Source organism: Scaptodrosophila lebanonensis, unplaced genomic scaffold (genome assembly GCF_003285725.1).
Source record: "Scaptodrosophila lebanonensis strain 11010-0011.00,11010-0021.00 unplaced genomic scaffold, SlebRS2 tig00000043-arrow-pilon, whole genome shotgun sequence".
Taxonomy (NCBI): Eukaryota; Metazoa; Arthropoda; class Insecta; order Diptera; family Drosophilidae; genus Scaptodrosophila; species Scaptodrosophila lebanonensis.
Window position 1 is genome coordinate 12204654 of NW_022060545.1, and position 19417 is coordinate 12224070.

Genomic DNA, 19417 nt, shown 5'->3' on the forward strand with positions numbered 1-19417 from the left:
AGACCTCATCCAAAGCATATAGATGGTAAAGTTATTAAACAAAGAAAAAACGTTGATCACAAATTTGTATATACCCGTACAACGCTACTTTTAATTTCCATTGCAGAACACGATCCCTAAACATGTGATATTATAAAATATTGGAAATATTCAATTTATTATTACTATCACATCACTAAAATTATCGATGATATCCATGGGTCTAGAGTCCAGACACACATGAATTCTTAATGGGGAATTAGAGAACTCTAAATAATGATAAATTATAGTACGCCATTAGATAAAAAGAGTCATTCTAGCAAGATTAAGGTTTGCAGTGGAAGTTGAAATAAACATGGTCTAGTTTGGTGTTCCTCGCTGCTACGGCTTAAAAGTTCTCGGGCTAAAGAACATTCGGGTAAACGGACAGACATTCCGATCTTATGACATGGGAACTGTCATGCTCTCTCTACCCTTTTACACTTTGAGTACAGGGTATAAATTTTCCACTCCACGCACATGGTGTAGCACTGTGTGTATGCATGTGCTTGTGTGTGTATGTTTCTGAAAGAAAGAAAGAGAGAGAGAGAGAGAATTGGCGGTCATGAAGTCACGAAGCGGCGCCCTCTTATGCGGCGGCGCCCAGCCATCATTTCATTGATTCTAATTTTGGTATTCCTTTTGCGGCACTTGTGTGCTTCATTTTCTTAACCCTTTATGAACAAAAAGTCTTTACAACAACAGCAATTAAAAAATGGCAATCACACAGCTAAGTAGGTCTAACAGCCAGTTACTGGATTAAGAGCGAGGCATCTAATTAGCAATGGTATGGAATTTTCCTGAAGAATTTTGGCCTTAACCCATTCTGTTTTAGAGTCAATCTCTCTCTTTATATACATACAAGTATGACTTTGAAGTTTAACGGTATAACCATTAGAGAGTTTTTAAATTATATTTTTATATTTCATATTGTATTCTGTAATTTCCAAAGACATTGCAGTAGATTTTAAATAATCTAACAGATTTCATACCTATTCCAACAAATTTTAGACCTTAACACTGATTTATATCTGTAAATACATACTTCAATTGAAATGAATTTATTTATATAATTTATTATAAAATTATTCAGACAACTACTTTTTGAAATGTTTAAATATTTTTTTAACATTTTTTTATGATTTTACTTTTTATTTTTATGGTATACAGAAATTAAATACGACTACGATAGCTAAGCTTTTTAATATCGAAAACTAATACACATTGGTACCCGTATGTCTTTATCCACAATAAATAATGAAAAGAAACGATTTTAATTTATTATATTTAAAAGCAAAAAAACAATATAAATACATACATAAAAAATTAAATGATATATGAACAAATAAAATGTAATTTTTACCTCATGATCATGATAATGTTGCTATAATTCAAATATAATTAAAAAACATCATTTTTATTTCCACCTATTAATAATTTTGTTCAAAAATAAGTAGTGGTGAAAATATGGCATATCGCTGGGATTGTGGGTTAAAGGAAATGGCATCGCCGAATTGGCAAATATTTGCCATCTGATTAGCATACCCGTATGACTTTTATTTGTAGTGCTTAATTTTTGACCAACATGCTGCTGCTTATCTAGACGGAAAGTATCTTAAATTAACAGCCAAATGGAACTTGCTATGTCATATATTGTACTAAATATCTAAGTACATATATACTTATTGGCAGGCAAATAGTTGCACAGAGTGTAGTTATAAATACAACAATGTAAATATTAGTTACAACTTTGTTGGTTCTGATAAGAATCAACCATTTTCATTAACTTCCAATGCCTATAGGCGTGAATGTACAAATATACATACTATATACAACAGATAAAAACTCAATATTTGTCTGGGACAGTCAACAAAGACCTTTGGAACTGACAATCAAATTGCGTTGCTTGTCGCCAACTTTGAATAATAAATATATTAATATTTATATTATGCAGCTGCTCAGGTGCCAGTACATAGTTAATAATTATGCATTTTTTAAAAATGAGTGGCGTTTGCAAGTCTGCTAGCAACCTATCATTATGCATTAATATGTTCATTGAACCTTTGGAGTCAATTAAAAACAAAATAAAGCAAAAACTAAAAGCCAAGCGGCGTAGTAATTGTGTCAATAGCGAACATTTATTTGTATAGGCCTACACGGCTTCCGAATATGGCAGCACTTTCTATATATGGCCGCCCGAATGAAAGTCTAGTTGCGCTACTTAACCATATTTGCATAATTGAACTTGAACACGCACAGCATGCTGTGTGCGAAAACAAACAAATACAAATAATCTCAGCAATTACAAAAGTCATTAAAATGTTTACGACTGTTTGGGGGAATGCCTAAATAAATAATTAATCGTCTATCAAAAACGACAGACTACCCAGGGTATGGAGGCTTTTAGTTTTGTTTATTGCACAAATTGAGTTCCCACATCTAAGTCAATATCGAAGCTGAACAAGTTTTTCATTTAAGCAGAAAATAAGTATATTGCCAAATGTATATGTTTGTTAAAATGTATGTTTTATGTACAAGAAATTATAAATAAATTCCTAAACAGCATATCAAAGAATCCAATTCATAATACAAGCGAGGAAAGTTTAAAACTTCACGTTTATGACAACAAAACAAAAAAGCGAAAATACTGGATTTTTCTTTAACATCAAAAAAATGTAATAGCTCTAAACGACCATATGGAGAATACCGGAACCAATTATAGTTAATATTCCATATTAAGTATTTTCGAGTACCTTCGAAACCTCCTAAAAATATTTAACTATCAGCTGACAAACCGTCTACATATTGATAAAATAAAAAAAAATTATCCATTTTATTTTCACGTGACAAGAAAGTCAGTTAAAGGTGATAAATTGCCACCCCAATATTAACAAGCTCTAGAAGGCGCCAGATTAAAATAGAAATTTGGAATGTATACTTCTAGTGCAATACACTCTCTTCAATTTAAAAATCAAAAATATTATGAAAAATTTCAAAACACCTTTGTCTGGCTTCTTGCAAAAGTTTTACCAAATTTTCGATCCCACCGCTTTTTTATATATACAAATTCTTTCACAAACCAATTAGCAATCAGAGACGATTATGAATAAAGAAAAATTCCAAGCAAAACGTCATAGAATTGATAAATTAAATTTTTTTTAAAATATAAAACAACGAGGAAAACCGAAATTCACGATAAGCTAAAAATATTTTAAATTGGAAAAAAGATTGCCTCAAAGAAAAATGCTTGAAGAATATTAAACCAAAAATAAAATACATACTTAATACAATAGAGATAATGCTCATTTTTATACCCTGTACCCAAAGGGTACAAGGGTATATTAGTTTTGTGCGAGTGTACATGTAACACACAGAAGGAGGCGTGGCAGACCCCACAAAGTATATATATTCTTGATCAGCATGACAAGCCGAGTCGATATAGCCATGTCCGTCTGTCCGTCTGTCTGTATGAACGCAAGGATCTCAGAAACTATAAGAGCTAGAATAACCAAACTTGGTATACAGATTCTCCTGAGCCCGAGAAAGGACGAGTTTGTTCATTTTTCCCGATGCACCCCCCCCACTCCCCCCCTATTCAAGATTTTCTATTACTCCCGTAATTCTTGGAATTTTTAACTTAAATTTGGTAGACACATCCAGTTAGTAATTATATATCCGTATACCAAGTTATGAGAGGTTGATCAGAAAGAAAGTTATAGCCATATAACCATGCCCAATGCACACGTACATACATATGTACAAGTACACAAACACGCATAAGGCACGATTCTGATGTAAATGTAAATGTATGTATGTATGAATGGAATATATTATATTTAATTTAATTAATTAATTAAATTAAATTAAATTAAATTAAATTAAATTAAATTAATTAAATTAAATTTATTTATTTTTTGTGGGGTGGTACAGGGTATTTAAGAGTTGAGCCTGCCCGACTTTAGCATTCCTTTCTTGTTTACACTACATTGTTTGACTACATACAGACTCTGTTTCTGTCAGGATGATTCAGAATATACAGATTTATTCTCCCTATAAAAGTATTTTACAAGTAAATATATGGCAGGAAAGTTCTACTACGCGGTATTTAACATATAACAAAAATTTTTACATCAAAGAAATACTGAAAAGATTCAAATGTGATGCTTTAAGGGGCCTTTAAAAGGAACTTAGGTACTTGACCTTTACATCAAAACGCTCTATAACGAACACCGTATACCTATACCTACAGCCTGGTACGAGCTATTTACTATTGTATTGTATTATCGTAGCATTTGCTATATGTTTTTATGATCGAGATTCCAGTAACTTTTATAGACTTAGATCTAAATGAACGAAACGTGCATGATATTTAAATCTGAAAGCCAGTAACACTTATAATACATTTTGACCGATATTGCAAGCTTATAATTCTCGGAATCTGAGAGAGTATCAACTAAATTAAAAACTCTTAGAAACAAGTAAGCTCTTTTGTCAGCAATTCATTCAATCAATATTTGATTAACCAATCAACTATCTGCAGCTTATATGAATATCCTGAAAAAAAATTTCCATTGCAATTAAATATATCATAATCACACCAAGTATATCATAAACTCTAAGTATAGCTGGATGGATTAAAAGTAAGGCCAAAAATAGCAATGACCATACGTAATTGTTTTTCAATAACTCTTGAGCTGTCGAAGGCTTGATAGTGAATATATCTTTATCTACAATTTCAGCAACATGTTGGCGATTTTATAAACGGACGTCTGTTTAATTATTAATGAAAAGGTATTGGGATTTTGATTGATTGATAAATTTATTTTATTTATAGGTACATGCCAAAAATAAAAACCTGAATTCTGAAGTGGCAATCAAGCAAAACTTATGCTATCGTTATCATTGGTTATATCATTTTGTACCCAAAGATTATTTATTTATAGATTCAGTTATTAGAGTTTAATCGTTCAGCTAACTACATGTTATTTAAACGGATCGTCTAGGGACCATACATGAACAATTCAATATTTAAACGTGTTTGTTGTTCGCTAATTATCATGTATTTATGAGGAATTAACAGCTCTGATGTACCTGAGGGTTTTGTTTGGCCGCCCAATTCACACTTCCCCGCCCCACTCCATTGCAAGTGGCTGTGTTTATTTAAGGCAGAGACCAATCGTCTTTATGCACACTCCAGGCATTAGTCAGTGGCAGGGATTGCGGATTGCCGACGGCAAAGAAATGTCAAGTAGAGTATGAATGTCTGGAAGTGATGAAGAAAGTTTCTGGGAATAAATGGCAAGTGCCTGGGATCGCAAGTAAAAGCTAACATTAGTCATACGCTGTGTATGTCAGATGCCAAGTTGTTATGTGACAACAACTGCAACCACAACAATTGGATGGGTGGGTGTAGGTGTGGATGTGGGTGGCTGCTATTACAAACACGAAGATATCACATATAATTTAATTAGTGCTGGCCTTTCAATTGCACTCACATATATGTAATTACATATATAGTATTTTATCAACAGACACAGCCAGCGGCAACATTTAAGTGTGTGTGTGTGTGTTTGTGTGTCAATAAGTCAAGTGATGTTAATTAATTGACTTTCATAATGAAGCGCGCCATCGCAAGTTGCAGGCAAAAAACAGTTAACGGCCGCTTTATCGGGAAAGTGCGCATAAATTCTACTTAAGCATGAAATTACACAACAAACACAAAAATGTCTATAAATAGACAATTAAGACTCAATATTAATTGTTTACTTATGCAATCACTTGCACGCTCAGACATTGCTTTCGGCCATCGTTATCCATTACAGGTCGAAATGACTTTGTTTCTTGCAATCTGGTCAACTTTAATAAAAAACAAGTAAAAATGCAGTACATATGTTTACAATAATTATAGAAAATAAAAAAAATTAAGAAAATTCAAAAAAAAACTTCTTGTTAAATCGGTCTATCATGATGAAACTTGGCGTACGGACACATAATTACTAACTGGGGGTATCTACAAAATTTTAGTTCGAAATTCCAAGAATTACGATTTGCGGGGGAGAGGGGGAGGGAGGGAAATTCCAAAATATAAATTTTCTGCGGATTCACATAAGGCATCTGGGACTACAATTTGGTGTTCCTAGGTCTTATAGTCTCCGAGATATAGGCGATTATATGAACGGCGTTACGGAAAAACCCCCATAGGGAGGAAGTGGGGAAAATCAATAAAATAAAACAAACTCGTATAGAATACACACATAAGGCATCTTTGTGCAAAATTTGGTGTTTCTATCTCTTATAGTCTCTGAGATCCAGGTGTTCATACGGACGGACAGACAGACAGGCAGGGCTAGATCGACTCGTCTCGTCATGCTGATCAAGAATATATATACTTTGTGGGGTCTGCCACGCCTCCTTCTGCCTGTTACATTTTTCAGCTCCCGCAAGCCTAATATACTTCTGTACATTTCATGTACAGAGTATAACATTTACAAAACAAGTCCAATTTTTTGCACATTCCAACCAATACATTTTGATATTATTATATTCCCATTGATAAGGTGATTTATTAATTTTTAATTACCAACCTAACAAACAATTAAATTATTATTCGCATTAGTAGCGTTTTTTATTAATTTTTAAATTTACAACATAATACCAACATTTTGTTGAACCACCCATATATCAAGTTTTGTTGAAATAACTTCAAAAACAATGAAGTGGTTAAAAAAATTGGCTCTTCGTTCATATGACAGTTATAGTATTGTAGCATGACTATGATATGACTACTATCGGACAAAATTTGGAAAATTAATTTCTATGAAGCCTAATTTCAGTGAAGAATCTTTTACACTGAGAAAGACAGACGGACAAAAATCTGAAATTTACAAATGTCTTTGCAAGGAAAACAATATAATATTACTTACTGCTTAAATTATCATTTAATTTCGTATTAAAAACTATATCACGGCAATAAAGTTAGCCCAAGGAGACGTTAAGAAAAACTATATTCGTAGTTTAAAAAGTTTTGGTTTTCTTCAGAACTTCCGAGTTATTGAAATGGTGTTGAGCGATCTTATAGGCAATGCTGCCAGGACGTACAAGCTGTCGTTCCAGAGCATCGCCATAGAGCTTCACCAACGACGGCTCCTCCTCCAGCGGCTCCAAATAGGCAGCCAGCCCACCTATTAACTGGAAAATAAATACCAATTACAAACTCTTATATAACTCTGATAATATTACAATTTACCAAATTCTCATCGCAATTGAGAAAACGCATAACCTGCACATGCTCCGACCAGAGTCGTCGGCGCCATTTGTTGTCATACTTTTGGGCCAATGGCAGTAATACCAACGAACTAAATAGCTCATCACCATAGCTAGCCGCTTGAAAATGAGTCACAAATAGATAATAGAGCGGTTCGAAGTTGCCTTTATCCGGAAATGTAGCGTCAAAGTCGAAAATGTGCTGAGCATTTTTTGCATAGAAATCTTTTAGATGAGCATGCAAAAGCTGATGGAGCTCTGGATCCAGAAACTGTGAGTCAGGACCCATAAACGATATCATAAGATACATTAATTTTTCGAGTGGGGTGACTATTTGAAGACCCTGACTCTCCAGTTGCTGTACGAATGTCAACGTCATGCGAACCACTTGATGTTCTGTGAATGAGATTATTCAAAATTTAATAATTAGTAATTTTTCAACGAAGGATAGAAAAAAATTCACTACAATAAATAACATACTTTCCTCTATTAGAAAATAATTTTTTTTTAAATTGAGATTCTCATATGAAGCTCTTAACCGAAGCCAGTCTAAACACCAATAGCACATAAATTATACAAGTAGAAGCTAATCTATACTTCTAAAAAAACAAAAGTTCTTCTCATGCAAAGCCCTTATGATTGATTTTACTTGTATATCAATTGGAAAGAATGGAGACAGGTCCCCACATAAAAAGGTAATATATTTTATATAAAAATCTAAATGTTGAAGAAACTTTTGAAAACTTTCCGTTTCTCGATATCTATCAAGATAGTTGTGACCTATATTATAAAAGCTTTACAAAATATTATTTTCTGTGGCGTACACAACAAATACAGATATGCCAGCAAATATAATAATTTTTAACGCTACTATCTTAAAAACGTATTGATCGATCAACTTCGATGGAACATTTTCCAGTAAAGTGGAAGAAGCATTTTTTCCCCAAAAATGAGATTTACCTGAAAACACAACTGCTGGCTGCTGCTGCACATTTTGGACATAGTTGCTGAGTATGAGACGCAATTGAAAGTACGGCCAATCTGGCGGCAATATGGGCGCCTGTGTATAGCAAAGCGTTAGCGTAGGTTCTTTATTGGCCTGTTCGAAGTAAACAATTTAGAAAAATACATAAGAAACAAATGTCCCCTCCACTTACTTCAATTATATGGGGATAAATCATTTCCATGCAGGTTTGGCGCAACAATTCCAGCGACTTATCATCCAGATGCACATACACCGAATTGAAGATGAAGCGTTCGAAGATACTTTTGATTTGAGTGGCGTGTGATGTGGATAAGCAGCACAGATAGTTGTAGACCAGCTGCAATAAATGGGTGCGCTCCAAGTAGGTTTCAATGCCATCCGTGCACAAGAACTGATGGATGAGCTTCAATTCGCTACGCGCAAAGAAATTGGTGGCCAACAGACGATTGAGCTGCTTGCTGAGCTGGCCGAGATACTGACTCACAGGCTCGAGAACAGCTGGTTGCATAAGTGCATCGAAAAGCGTTTTTTCTCCCTCGTTAAGCTGCAATTCGAGCAGCGTCCAGACGTTACTCAACAACTGCACCGGATATGTGTCACTTATGACCAGTTGGGGTCCATAGTCGTTCATCAAAACGGCGCCCACATTGGGGAGCGGGGCATGCGAATTACGACGATCGCTAAAGCGGCTCAAAATTATGGTGCCCGGGGTCTTACTGTGAGGGTAGTGTTTAAAAATGTTTTAATTGTTGATGTCTCTCGCCCACTTATTAGCAATCAAACTTACATCAAGTGTTGAAAGCACGCAATAAAGCCCGGCGAGCGCACAAAATTGGGCAAAAAGTTGCGTTGAAATTTTTGAAAAACTTGCAAATTAAAGCTATGTCGAGAAAACCAGGATACGGCATATAAAGTAGAGCTTATCAATGTCAACTGCGAGTACTGAAAAGAAGAGGAATTTAAAGTCATGATCCAATTGCTATTACATCTGTACTCACATCTTTAAAGCCACCAGAACGCGTGGCTTTGTGTATCCAACTGCAGCAGCAATTATGCAAGGGTTCCAGCATCAGTTTTTGCGCTTCGACATCGCAAGCTCCGATCTCCCCGCTGGCCACAATAGCCGTCAATACAGCAGACGCGTGTTGACGTATCAAAGCCGCACCGCCCACTTCGAAAACGCAATGATTGTAATGCCAGTCAAGCAACTGACGAAGTGCGGGAAGGAATTTTCTGAGTTACAACAAAGCAAATCAAAACAAAGCGAGAACCAAAATAATAGCTATTAGTAAGGTATTTCTGAGTACTAAACGGACTATAAAAGTAACTTAAAAACAATAACTAAGCTCAGTTGCAGTTTAAGAACCATAGCCAGTACACAAATTACAATGAGCTCGAAAATCTTGTTCAGCCTTATGTTGGCAATACTCATTATAAGCAACTCTATAATCCCACAACAAGCTGTAAGTTATTAAATGGTTAAAAATACTATTGAGAACTACAATTAAAACAAGATGTTCTATGTACTATATAGCTGGAAGTACCTGAAATGATGAAAAAGCATGTGCAAAAAATGCACGCACGCTGTCTAAAACAAACCGGCACCACTGAAGGTAATATTCTTACTATCTCTTCAGTTTGTTTCATCATATTATTTTATCTTCTAATTTCTTCACAGAAATCATCAATCAAGGACATCAAACCGAGACCTTGCCTGATGACCCATCCTTCAAATGTTTTTTGCACTGTATGCTCGAAAGATTTGGATTGGTAAGCAGAATTTTCTAATTCTTGATCAAGTTTTTTGGAAAGTACAAATCGTTTTCGACAGACCTAATAGAATGAAGCTTTAATACTTCACAAATTCTAGATTGACAGTGAGAATGTGATGCATTTGGAATCTCTGTTGGAAGTTCTACCAGAGGATGTGCATGCCAAAATTCAGGGGCTGGTCGATGCATGCGGCACGAAAAGTATGCATTACCAACAAACATTATAAAATCAATTTACTACTCTATCATTTTAATACTGCTTAGAGGGTGCCGACGGCTGCGATACTGCCTTTCAAACAGTAAAATGTTATATACAAACTGACAGGCCTTTCATCAAGAGCGCTGTGGACGATCTGTTGGGCTAACGCCTCACTTACTTGTACGAATCACGATCCACAATACCCTGCAAAAGCAAGCAACGCAAAATCCGCAAGGCTTCCAGCTGAACGCGTATCAATTTTCCCTACAATTTGAAAAGAAAGTAAGCTTTCATTTAAATTGTATGGAAATAAATAAATTAATAATACGTATACCTTAATGTCCTCCCGATAGAATAAATAGTTTTGGAGTCTTTCAATAAGTGGGCCTTTTGCCAACTGCTTGGCAATATCCGAATGCTGGGAGATGAGCACACGCCAGAGTTTCAGACAAAGATACTGGGGTTGGCCATAAAAAGTGTGCTGTGTGGTCTTGGCAGCTGCAAAGATTTCTAATTAAATAACAGACATTTCACGTTGCTTGGAAATACTAACGGGTGTCAGAGATTGGTGGCATAAAATGTGTGATTAGCACTTCCAAAAGTTGAGCTTCATTTGCCATTTGTCTGGCCAGCTTTTCGTGGGTTCGTGCCAAACGTATAAGTATTTTTAGACAGGATTCCGGAGCGTTGTTCTTCGGACACGACGATCCCAAAATGAAGCTGTGTGCAAAGGGATATTAAAGATATTTATAAATTTGTCCAAAAATTCTCTACTTACGTAATACGTTGCAGTATGTTGGTACGCAGCAAACATTCCATCAAATCAGTCTCAGCCAATTGAAAATCGTCCATGCTCATACGACTTTCGGCCTCATCTTCATCGACATCAGCACGCACTGCTGTGGGATTAGTGCGCAGCAGTTTCATCGTACGTTGTAGAAATGCTATCGATGTAGGATCTGTTTCATCGCCAGCATTGGCAATAACCTGAAGCGTGGGCTGCCAGTGGCAATACGCATTCTCATAGATGTGATCCAGCAGAACTTCGTCAGTTTCATTATAGCAAAGACGGGCAAGGGCTTTGCTAACCACCTCCAGCTGTGCATGAGTATTGTCATCGAGGCCGAAACGCAGTAGAAAGAATATTTTCGATATGGGTAACTCAAGCACCTGGTCGTAAAAGCCCTGATTGTAAATGCTTAATATGCCAGCAATCGAACCAAATGCGGAAATGCGCTGTTGGAGCACAGTTGAGCTGCAATGTTTTAAGCAATTAAGTAAAACAAGAGAGAACTCTATAGTCGAGCAAGACCGACAGTGTAATACCCTGTACCCAGGTAAACTTCCGTCACTGAGATATATGCGCCCATAGCAGCAGCAAAAAGAGGAAGAAGAAGAGCGAACTTGTTGCTGCAGTTTGTGGGGGTTGTACTGGCGAGAATTTGTTTTGCTAATAACTTTTCTTAGAATTGGCCGAATTGAATCGACAACAGTAGATAATTATATATAAATTATGTGTGCAAAGTTTGGTTCAGGTAGCATTTGAAATGTGGATGCTGTTGACGAAATTCTGTAGCGGGGGAAGGGGGGAAAATTAAAAAAAATAAAATAAACTCGTCCTTTCTCGGATTTAGAAGAATCTGGATACCAACTTTGGTTATTCTAGCTTTTATAGTTTCTGAGATCCTTGCGTTCATCCAGACGGACAGACGGACGGACATGTCTACGGGTACAGGGTATAAAAATCAATCAATAACAGTCAAATGTATTTACCGCGCCAGTCGAAAAAGTTCTTGTAACGTATAGCCGGGACGCTCAGGTTCCTCACCATGCAAATACAATTCACGGTCATCCACTTTATCAGATAAATCTTGCAGCGTGTGTGGCAGCAACACGCCCTTCCAGTCAAAGCGTGCATCGAACTGTTGTCCAGGCTTTAGTTGTGCCAATCTTGCAGGTATATCACGCATCCAGGATAGTTTGTGATCCTCAATACGATTAAAGTGGAGCCAATTGTTTTCGCTGCTTTGCTGCAGAATCTCGTGTGCTGGATTTGATTCGGGCAATAATTCGGTCACAGAAACCGGCGTCATATCCATGGACTGTGGCTCAGGCTGTAACTGCTTCGAAGTGGCTTGCTGGGCCTTGCGTTTATTTGTAAGCATTTGTACCAATGTGGGATCTGTGTATTTTTGGCATTTTTAAAAATAAACAATAGTTCGACTATAATCCATTTACCCAATGAGTTTAGCAACTCTTTACGCTCAGCCAAAATATCCTCCATGCGCATTTGATTAAGCTTTTTAAGATTTTCAGCGTGCAATTCCTCAGCCAACTTATTATCTCTGATAATGACGCTGCGTCCAGGTTCATGCTGCATTGCTTCAACTCTCACAGACTGCGCTGTTTTCTGCAGTTTTTGTTGGTCTGCCAGGAATTTTTGCGCAAATAGACTTCTGGGCTTGTTACTAGATGCCTAAATGAGAGTTGGAGCTTCGTAAAAAAGACTATCATATGAAGTTAACTTTGTTTACCTCCACGATTTCTGGAGCTGCTCGCGGCGCGCCATTTCGTCGTTCCACAATATCACCGACCATATTGTTTATAATATTACGATTGACTTTGCTGCCGGACAAATCTCCCAATATGTTTTCGTGAATATCATCGAGTAGCAATTTCGTTTGTTTGCTCATCGAATCTCTGCACTCACTTCCACTTGTTGCTCCGCCAGCCACGACTTCGGGAACAGTTATGGAGGGCGGTGGCGGTTCTGCATTTTTAGTTTCTTCTACTTCCATTGGCTCAGAAAGCTGTTTTGCCTGAGCACGTTTTTGCGCAAACAAAGATTTTTTTGGCACTAAGAACATAAAAAGTTGTGGTTAATGCGCAGAGTAATTTTACAAATCACTCACTTTTTTCCACGCGTACAGCGGTCGCCGCTGGCTGAAAATCTGGATTTTTCGAACGCTCTGCATTGAACTCATCCGCCATACGCATCACATCCTCCTCGGTATCACCGCGTTTCAATTTCTTAAACATTTTAAAATTAAATCACACCAATAATGAATATAAATACAATTGCGGCACAACAATGCGCAAAAGATAACCCGGCTTGTGATGGTTTCCTACTGGTTCGATAACAAGTAGAGATGTGTCGTGAAACAGACTCAAATAAAAGTCGCAGCTATTTTAAAGCTGCTAGAATAACAGAACGCAAGAAAATAAAACGAATGCTAGATGGAATATTTGATAAAAATAAACATACTAAAGCAACAAAAGATCGAGTAAATAAAGAGTAAATATATTCTTATGAACTTATTTATGCAAACATCTAACAAATACTGCAGTGTAATAATTAAAACCGAAATAACAATGTCAATACTGTCAAATAACGAAATAAACCTAATCAAATAAGAATACATACCGGGACTAATTATATTAGAACAATTATGTCATTCCATCGTTATTTCATAATTTTGTATGGTGTTCAACAAGTTTTTAAATGTGAAACTTGTTTGAAAAATTCCAAATGTTCGTTATCTTCCACTCTTCATTGAACGGGTACTCGACTTATTCAGAGTTATCGAAACGCGCCGATTAATAATCGTATTTCTTTAGCGTCTTTTACTGAGCTCAAAATATAATTCTGTTGAATTTTCAACAACATGAGTTCACGTAAGTTGATTATTTATTAATAACAGTAAAAAATAGAGCTAATATATATATTAAATATTCTTAGATTGGCGTGCGGTCCCGCAGACGGAAGTCTCACGGATTCTTGGTACTGAGAACATTGGATATACTCAGGAGGAACTGCTCAACTTTCTTTCGAAATCAAGCATTCAAACGGAATGCCAATTTGCGTTTAAGTCTTTTGACACATTTAAGGTTTGTTTTGTTTTTAATTCCGCCTTTTTAAAAGCATCCGCACTATTTTCCTTAGGTAGCCAATAGTTTCATAGATGTCGTTCGTAAGCTTCGATCCTACGACACAAATCTCAAAGTTCTACGGGACTACTTTGTGGTTTCCATGATGATGTTGAGCATCAATCGAGATGATTCGCTGGCGCATCATAAATGTATTTCGCTAGCAAATGCCGTCTGCAACGTACAACCTGAACTCATTCCAGAAAACGTAATTTTGGTGTCCCTTTTACATTTAGGACTTTAATTTTAAATTAATATTAATTGCAGGCTCAGTATATTGCACAGTATATGATCCGCAAGTTGATACTTGGATCAGGAAAACGTTTGATGGCCAACATCAGTTATATAGAATTCGGCCTACCGACCTTTTCGTTGGCCAGCAAGTCGGGTGCAGATATCGCCGATGCTCTCTCAATACTTATTCTGACGAATTTGACTAATGAAAAAATCAAATATGGAGAAGGAGTGCGTAACAATAACTTTTATTTACCATCAGGCGTGTGCTCGTTTTCTAATTTCAGCATATTGTAAAATTTTGCAACTCCCGAAAAATGATTCAATTGTTCGATTTTTAAAGAGGAGCTTTTGTTTTCAGGCGAAACTTCTGAAACTCAAGTTTTTTTCTGAATAACTCAATTAAGTTTTCAATTTTCTACAATTTTGTTCTATTGGAAACAGACCTAACTATTTCCAAAAAATTAATTGGATTTCTCTGTGTTATCTTTAAGATTAAACAAATTTTTAAAGCCATGCAACTCATCCTCTGGACCGAGCTCTTGCAGAAAAATGACCTTGAGGAAATGTTTATTATCATCCGACTATTCGTCTTGATGCTGCAAAATAAGGAGAGGCGTAACAAGGGCTGGACCAAAGAGACCCAAATCGAAATTATACAATATTTTCGGCACCTTCGCCTGCAAATTCATTTGACGGTAAATACTGATTATGGTAAAACGGTGAGTTTAATGAGACATCCAATTATAAATATTAAATATGTATGTATTTTGATTTACTTTCAGCTGGAACGCTATATTGCCTTTGCTGTGGAGGCCGGCGCCGAAAACTGCAAATCTAATTTCCTTACTGACGTAAAGATTAAAAGTACCCCTCGGGTAGAATTCAACTTTCTACAATCGACTGAAAGTTCGACATAAAAGGTTGCGTGATATTAGTTCTAAAAAATAGACACAATCTGATTGTTAAATCGCATTTACGTTGTTATAATTCAGTACAAATTTATTTACATTACAATAAAAGAGGCTCTAAATGTCGCAGACGATTATTTCTTGAATGTGGTGCCCGTATCGGCCAGGCACTTTAGCAGCGATTGCTGTGCAATAAGCGTGTCCTTATGGGGCAAACCTGCTATTTGGAAGAATACATCGATGGCTTCCTTGAAAAGTTCAATGGCCTGAACTGTTTTCTGATCCTGCATGGCCTGTGCTGCCTCGCGATAGAGTTCCTCGACTTTAATGAGCTTGGCCACGCTCTCTTTCAATGAGATATTCTTTCGGCAGCGTGGACAGCGCACATCCTTGCTCAGATCCTTGGGAAATTTGAGCAAATATACGCAATTGGCCGAAGTGCACCTACAATAAAGACAAAATGTCAGCGATTCCCCTAGCGACGGCTCTCTTTTTGCACTTACCAGAACCGGACCTGCTTGTCCAGCTTCTGCAGCAGCGGCCAGTTCTCCTGGCAGGCCATACAGGTACAGCTAAACATGTAGCGTCCACGCAAGTTGCGCTGACGTTCCTTCAGATTGACTTTCGTGAACAAGGGCCCATAGTTGACGGCCACAATCTCGTTGGGGCGATGCGGCTTTGTCGCTGTCAGCACCAAACGTTTGCCCACAAAATAGGCCGCAACGCTGGGCCAGCACTCGTGATTGAAATAGGAAGCAGTGCCATAAAGGCCAGCCCCAACAAACACCACCTTGCTGCCCTCGAAGCGATGCTCCTCCGTCACCATCGTCTCATAAATCTCATGGGCATTGAACTGAAGCACCTGCAGCAGACCCAGCAGCGACGTTGCCACCTGCAGCTCCACAGCCGTGGGATTGACACCCTCCGTCTTGCGTCTGCCAAAGTACAGCGCCTTCTGCAAGATGCGCAGCAGAAAGGCTGCCATCAGCGAACGCTGCAGATAGTCATCCGCCTGCCGCTGATCCTCGTGCGAGCACAAATTCTCGAACAACGAATTGGCCGTAGCCAGGCCTTGCTCCAAATTGGTGGCCTGCGTAAAGATGCGCAACGCTATAAAACACAATATGGACATGCCCGAGCCAATCAACAGATCCATGAACTCGCACTCGAATCGGTGGTAGCTGTCACACGCCTCGCCCATGCACTGAGCGGAGCAGAAGGCGATGCCGGAACAGTGCAGACAGCAGACCGGCGTGCGTAGTCTGCCAGGAGAGGACACTCAGTTACATTCTTAGGACACTCAATGTTGCACTCACCGCTTGAAGCAATGATGGCAGTGACTGCCAAAGAAAATAGGTGCGAGGCAGGCGGCCACCGGGTTTTCGCAAAGCAGCACATCGCCTGTCTTCAGGCAATCACTGGCTACCACGAAGCGTCCTTTCTCTTTGGTCTCCACCAGCTTCACTACATTGGCCGCACCACGAAGCTCTGTATTCTCGCCGTGCGTGAGTTGCGGCGTCTTCGCCTCAGGATCCAACGTGGTCGGAGTAATCGTGGACAGCTCCTGCCGGCAGGCCACTATGTGGCCCGTATCGGCGCCAGCCAGCTTCTCCGCAATCTTTAGGGAAATATCTGCACGCTTCTCCTCACCCATGGCTGTGAAATAGTTAAGCAGATTCTACGGATAGTTACATACTTAATGTAAAAATATGTATGTTAGAAAAAATCTCTTATCATAGATGTGGAATCGCCTTAAAGAAGTTGTAAAAAATTTGGCGCTTAGACTTTCTACATAACCTTGTAGTACAGGGAATAAACATAAGTACTGTATATACATACATACATATGTATATTTTAGCACTCACCCGCATAGGCTTTGGCCATTTTGCAATAATAATCCACGCTCTTTGACTCCACACCATAATTGGCAGCCAACTTGAGATCATTGAGCGCTGCCTCGCCCTCACCCAGCGCTATCAGGATCCCCGCCCTTGAACGATAGGCCAACGCCAGCGTTAAGCCATCATCTATGCTTGCATCCACATCTCGTGCTGGTGCCCGCATCACCGACAGATTGGCATGCATCAGTGCCTGCTGCAGCAAATCCTTGCGTTCCAGGTCCCCCACAGCGCTCAAGCTCAGCAGATGGTATTTGTCGGCCTGGGCGCGGCGTTGGGCAGCAAAGAGTGCCTCCTTCTGCTTGAAGACTGGCTGGACATGCTCCAATACACCCAGCACCGGATCGCATACCTCGCGATCACTGAAAATGGAGAGGACACGCGCCGCATTCGATTTCAGCTGACCAAAGCAGTTTTTTAACCACTTATCGCCACAACTCTCCTTAACGTCCAAATAGAACTCATTGAAGAACCCCTTCTTTTCCGACTGCACCGTTCGCATTGAACAGATCTGCTGATAGGTCGAATCATACTCCATACTTAACTGGAAATTATATAAAAATTTTAATACAATTTATATTTTTGCGGCAGCGCAGGAGAAAACTATTGAACGATTATATTGGAAACAGCTGGCACCACAGACCTCCAAAAATAGCACCCATATAAATAAGCGTGCCGCCACGTTTGTGAACTCAATTTCTAGTTTATTTCAAAAAATTTTTACTATTCTTACGCTAGAGGGCGTATTAAAAGTTTTTGAATTGAACACAAATATTCCTCATTGTAATTGTTGTCCTCCGAAAAATATAAACCAAGCTCACATTATAATTTCATTTTTGTTTAGTTTCCAAAGCTGTTCTTTTGCAACAATCTAAAATGAGCAAAAAAAATATTGCTGCAGATTTGAGCACCACAGGATTTCAAAAATAACATAAGTATTTTCTTCATCTTTGATCTTTTGTCATCACATTGGAGACGTTTTAACTATTGTTTAGCTTGAACAAATTAAGCATTTTAGCGGTAATGGGCGACTTGGTCCTATTTGAACATTTTGAGCATAACAAAAATATAATTGTGTTCATCTTTATTGTAGGGTTAGCTGTCCAAAAATAGTACCAAACTCAACTCCTATAAAAAATATTGTGGCATCATCTCCGACGCCAAAAATAATGCATATATTGTGTATTTCCAATCAGTATGTGACAATTCGATGATTTTCTTCAACATTATTGTTGTTTTTATTCCTCAAAACTTTTACCATCTTATAAATTATAGCAACGCCTCGAATTGTGAACTGGAAGTTTTGAAAATTTTAGCGCTAGAGGGCGCCCCAACAGTTTTTTGAAGAGACAACACAAATATATTTGTGTTCAGCTTTATTGTAGTTTTTATTTGTAAATTGAATCGGGCATACATGGTATTTGTATTTTTGTTTACTTAAGTATTTACCATAAATCACATTAAATAATTTATTAAAAAATTAGCTAAAAGTACAAAAATATAACAATATACAAGTATATAATATATATATTTATATAGGCATACATATTCATATATTAAACAGTTTAAGTTGAATTTGTTCTCGTATGGAAATATATTTGTTTTTACTTCTTTTTAATGTATTGGAATATAATCGTAGAGGCTTGCATATGTATGTATATATTCGAATTCATTCATATATATCTGTTTAAATATATTTGGAATTTGTTTATAACACTCTAACTATAGTTATCTATAATATATATTTAGAGGAAATTAAGTAAATATGTTGTTATTTGAGAAACTTGTAAAAACATTTTCAATGACTAAAGGCTGGGATTCATAGCGGAAAAAAACTTAAACTTCATTGGAATTCCTGTAAAAGTAGGCATAGTTCTCAGTTTAATATTCTAGCTTCATCTTGAGTTAAAGTCAAAATCGTACTAAACAATAAGCGTAATAAATGATTAAATCACATAAGCACGATAATGGGAAAGGTTTTAATCATAATAATACATTTGTTTTTTTTTTTTTTAATAGAAACAATTGTTTTCAAATTGAAATCAATATTGTTCAATATTTGGATCAATAGATCAAACAATAATAGTGTTCAAATGTTGACTGAATTTTAGAATTGGGAAATTGGGAACCTATTACGTTTTTTTTCCAAAATTTTAATAATGAGGGTTTTGATTTTGCTTCTCTGATTTTAACATCTGTTTGTGATTAAT

At 37.3% G+C, this 19417-nt stretch overlaps 4 protein-coding genes across 4 annotated transcripts; 2 read left to right on the plus strand and 2 right to left on the minus strand.

The window, feature by feature from the left end:
- Positions 1-6937: 6937 nt before the first annotated feature.
- On the minus strand, positions 6938-13293 carry LOC115622212 (RNA polymerase II-associated protein 1). The gene is made up of 14 exons (XM_030516107.1): positions 13150-13293; positions 12772-13094; positions 12476-12713; positions 12011-12419; positions 11016-11492; positions 10791-10957; positions 10572-10735; positions 10416-10501; positions 9265-9499; positions 9054-9208; positions 8439-8982; positions 8242-8380; positions 7265-7677; positions 6938-7206 (listed from the first exon to the last, which is right to left on the minus strand). The coding sequence occupies exons 1-14, from the start codon at positions 13274-13276 to the stop codon at positions 7033-7035; spliced, it is 3651 nt and encodes a 1216-aa protein (XP_030371967.1). The 5' UTR covers positions 13277-13293; the 3' UTR covers positions 6938-7032.
- LOC115622213 (general odorant-binding protein 69a) lies at positions 9646-10618 on the plus strand. The gene is made up of 5 exons (XM_030516108.1): positions 9646-9729; positions 9801-9879; positions 9945-10036; positions 10137-10239; positions 10303-10618. Exons 1-5 carry the CDS (start codon positions 9655-9657, stop codon positions 10401-10403), a joined length of 450 nt encoding a protein of 149 aa, XP_030371968.1. The 5' UTR covers positions 9646-9654; the 3' UTR covers positions 10404-10618.
- A 568-nt stretch (positions 13294-13861) lies between the features above and the next one.
- On the plus strand, positions 13862-15435 carry LOC115622823. The gene is made up of 6 exons (XM_030516898.1): positions 13862-13912; positions 13977-14125; positions 14181-14372; positions 14432-14629; positions 14893-15120; positions 15184-15435. The coding sequence occupies exons 1-6, from the start codon at positions 13903-13905 to the stop codon at positions 15316-15318; spliced, it is 912 nt and encodes a 303-aa protein (XP_030372758.1). The 5' UTR covers positions 13862-13902; the 3' UTR covers positions 15319-15435.
- On the minus strand, positions 15358-17745 carry LOC115622822 (SET and MYND domain-containing protein 4). The gene is made up of 4 exons (XM_030516897.1): positions 17175-17745; positions 16626-16965; positions 15813-16571; positions 15358-15753 (listed from the first exon to the last, which is right to left on the minus strand). Exons 1-4 carry the CDS (start codon positions 17743-17745, stop codon positions 15444-15446), a joined length of 1980 nt encoding a protein of 659 aa, XP_030372757.1. The 3' UTR covers positions 15358-15443.
- Between the last annotated feature and the right edge of the window lie 1672 nt (positions 17746-19417).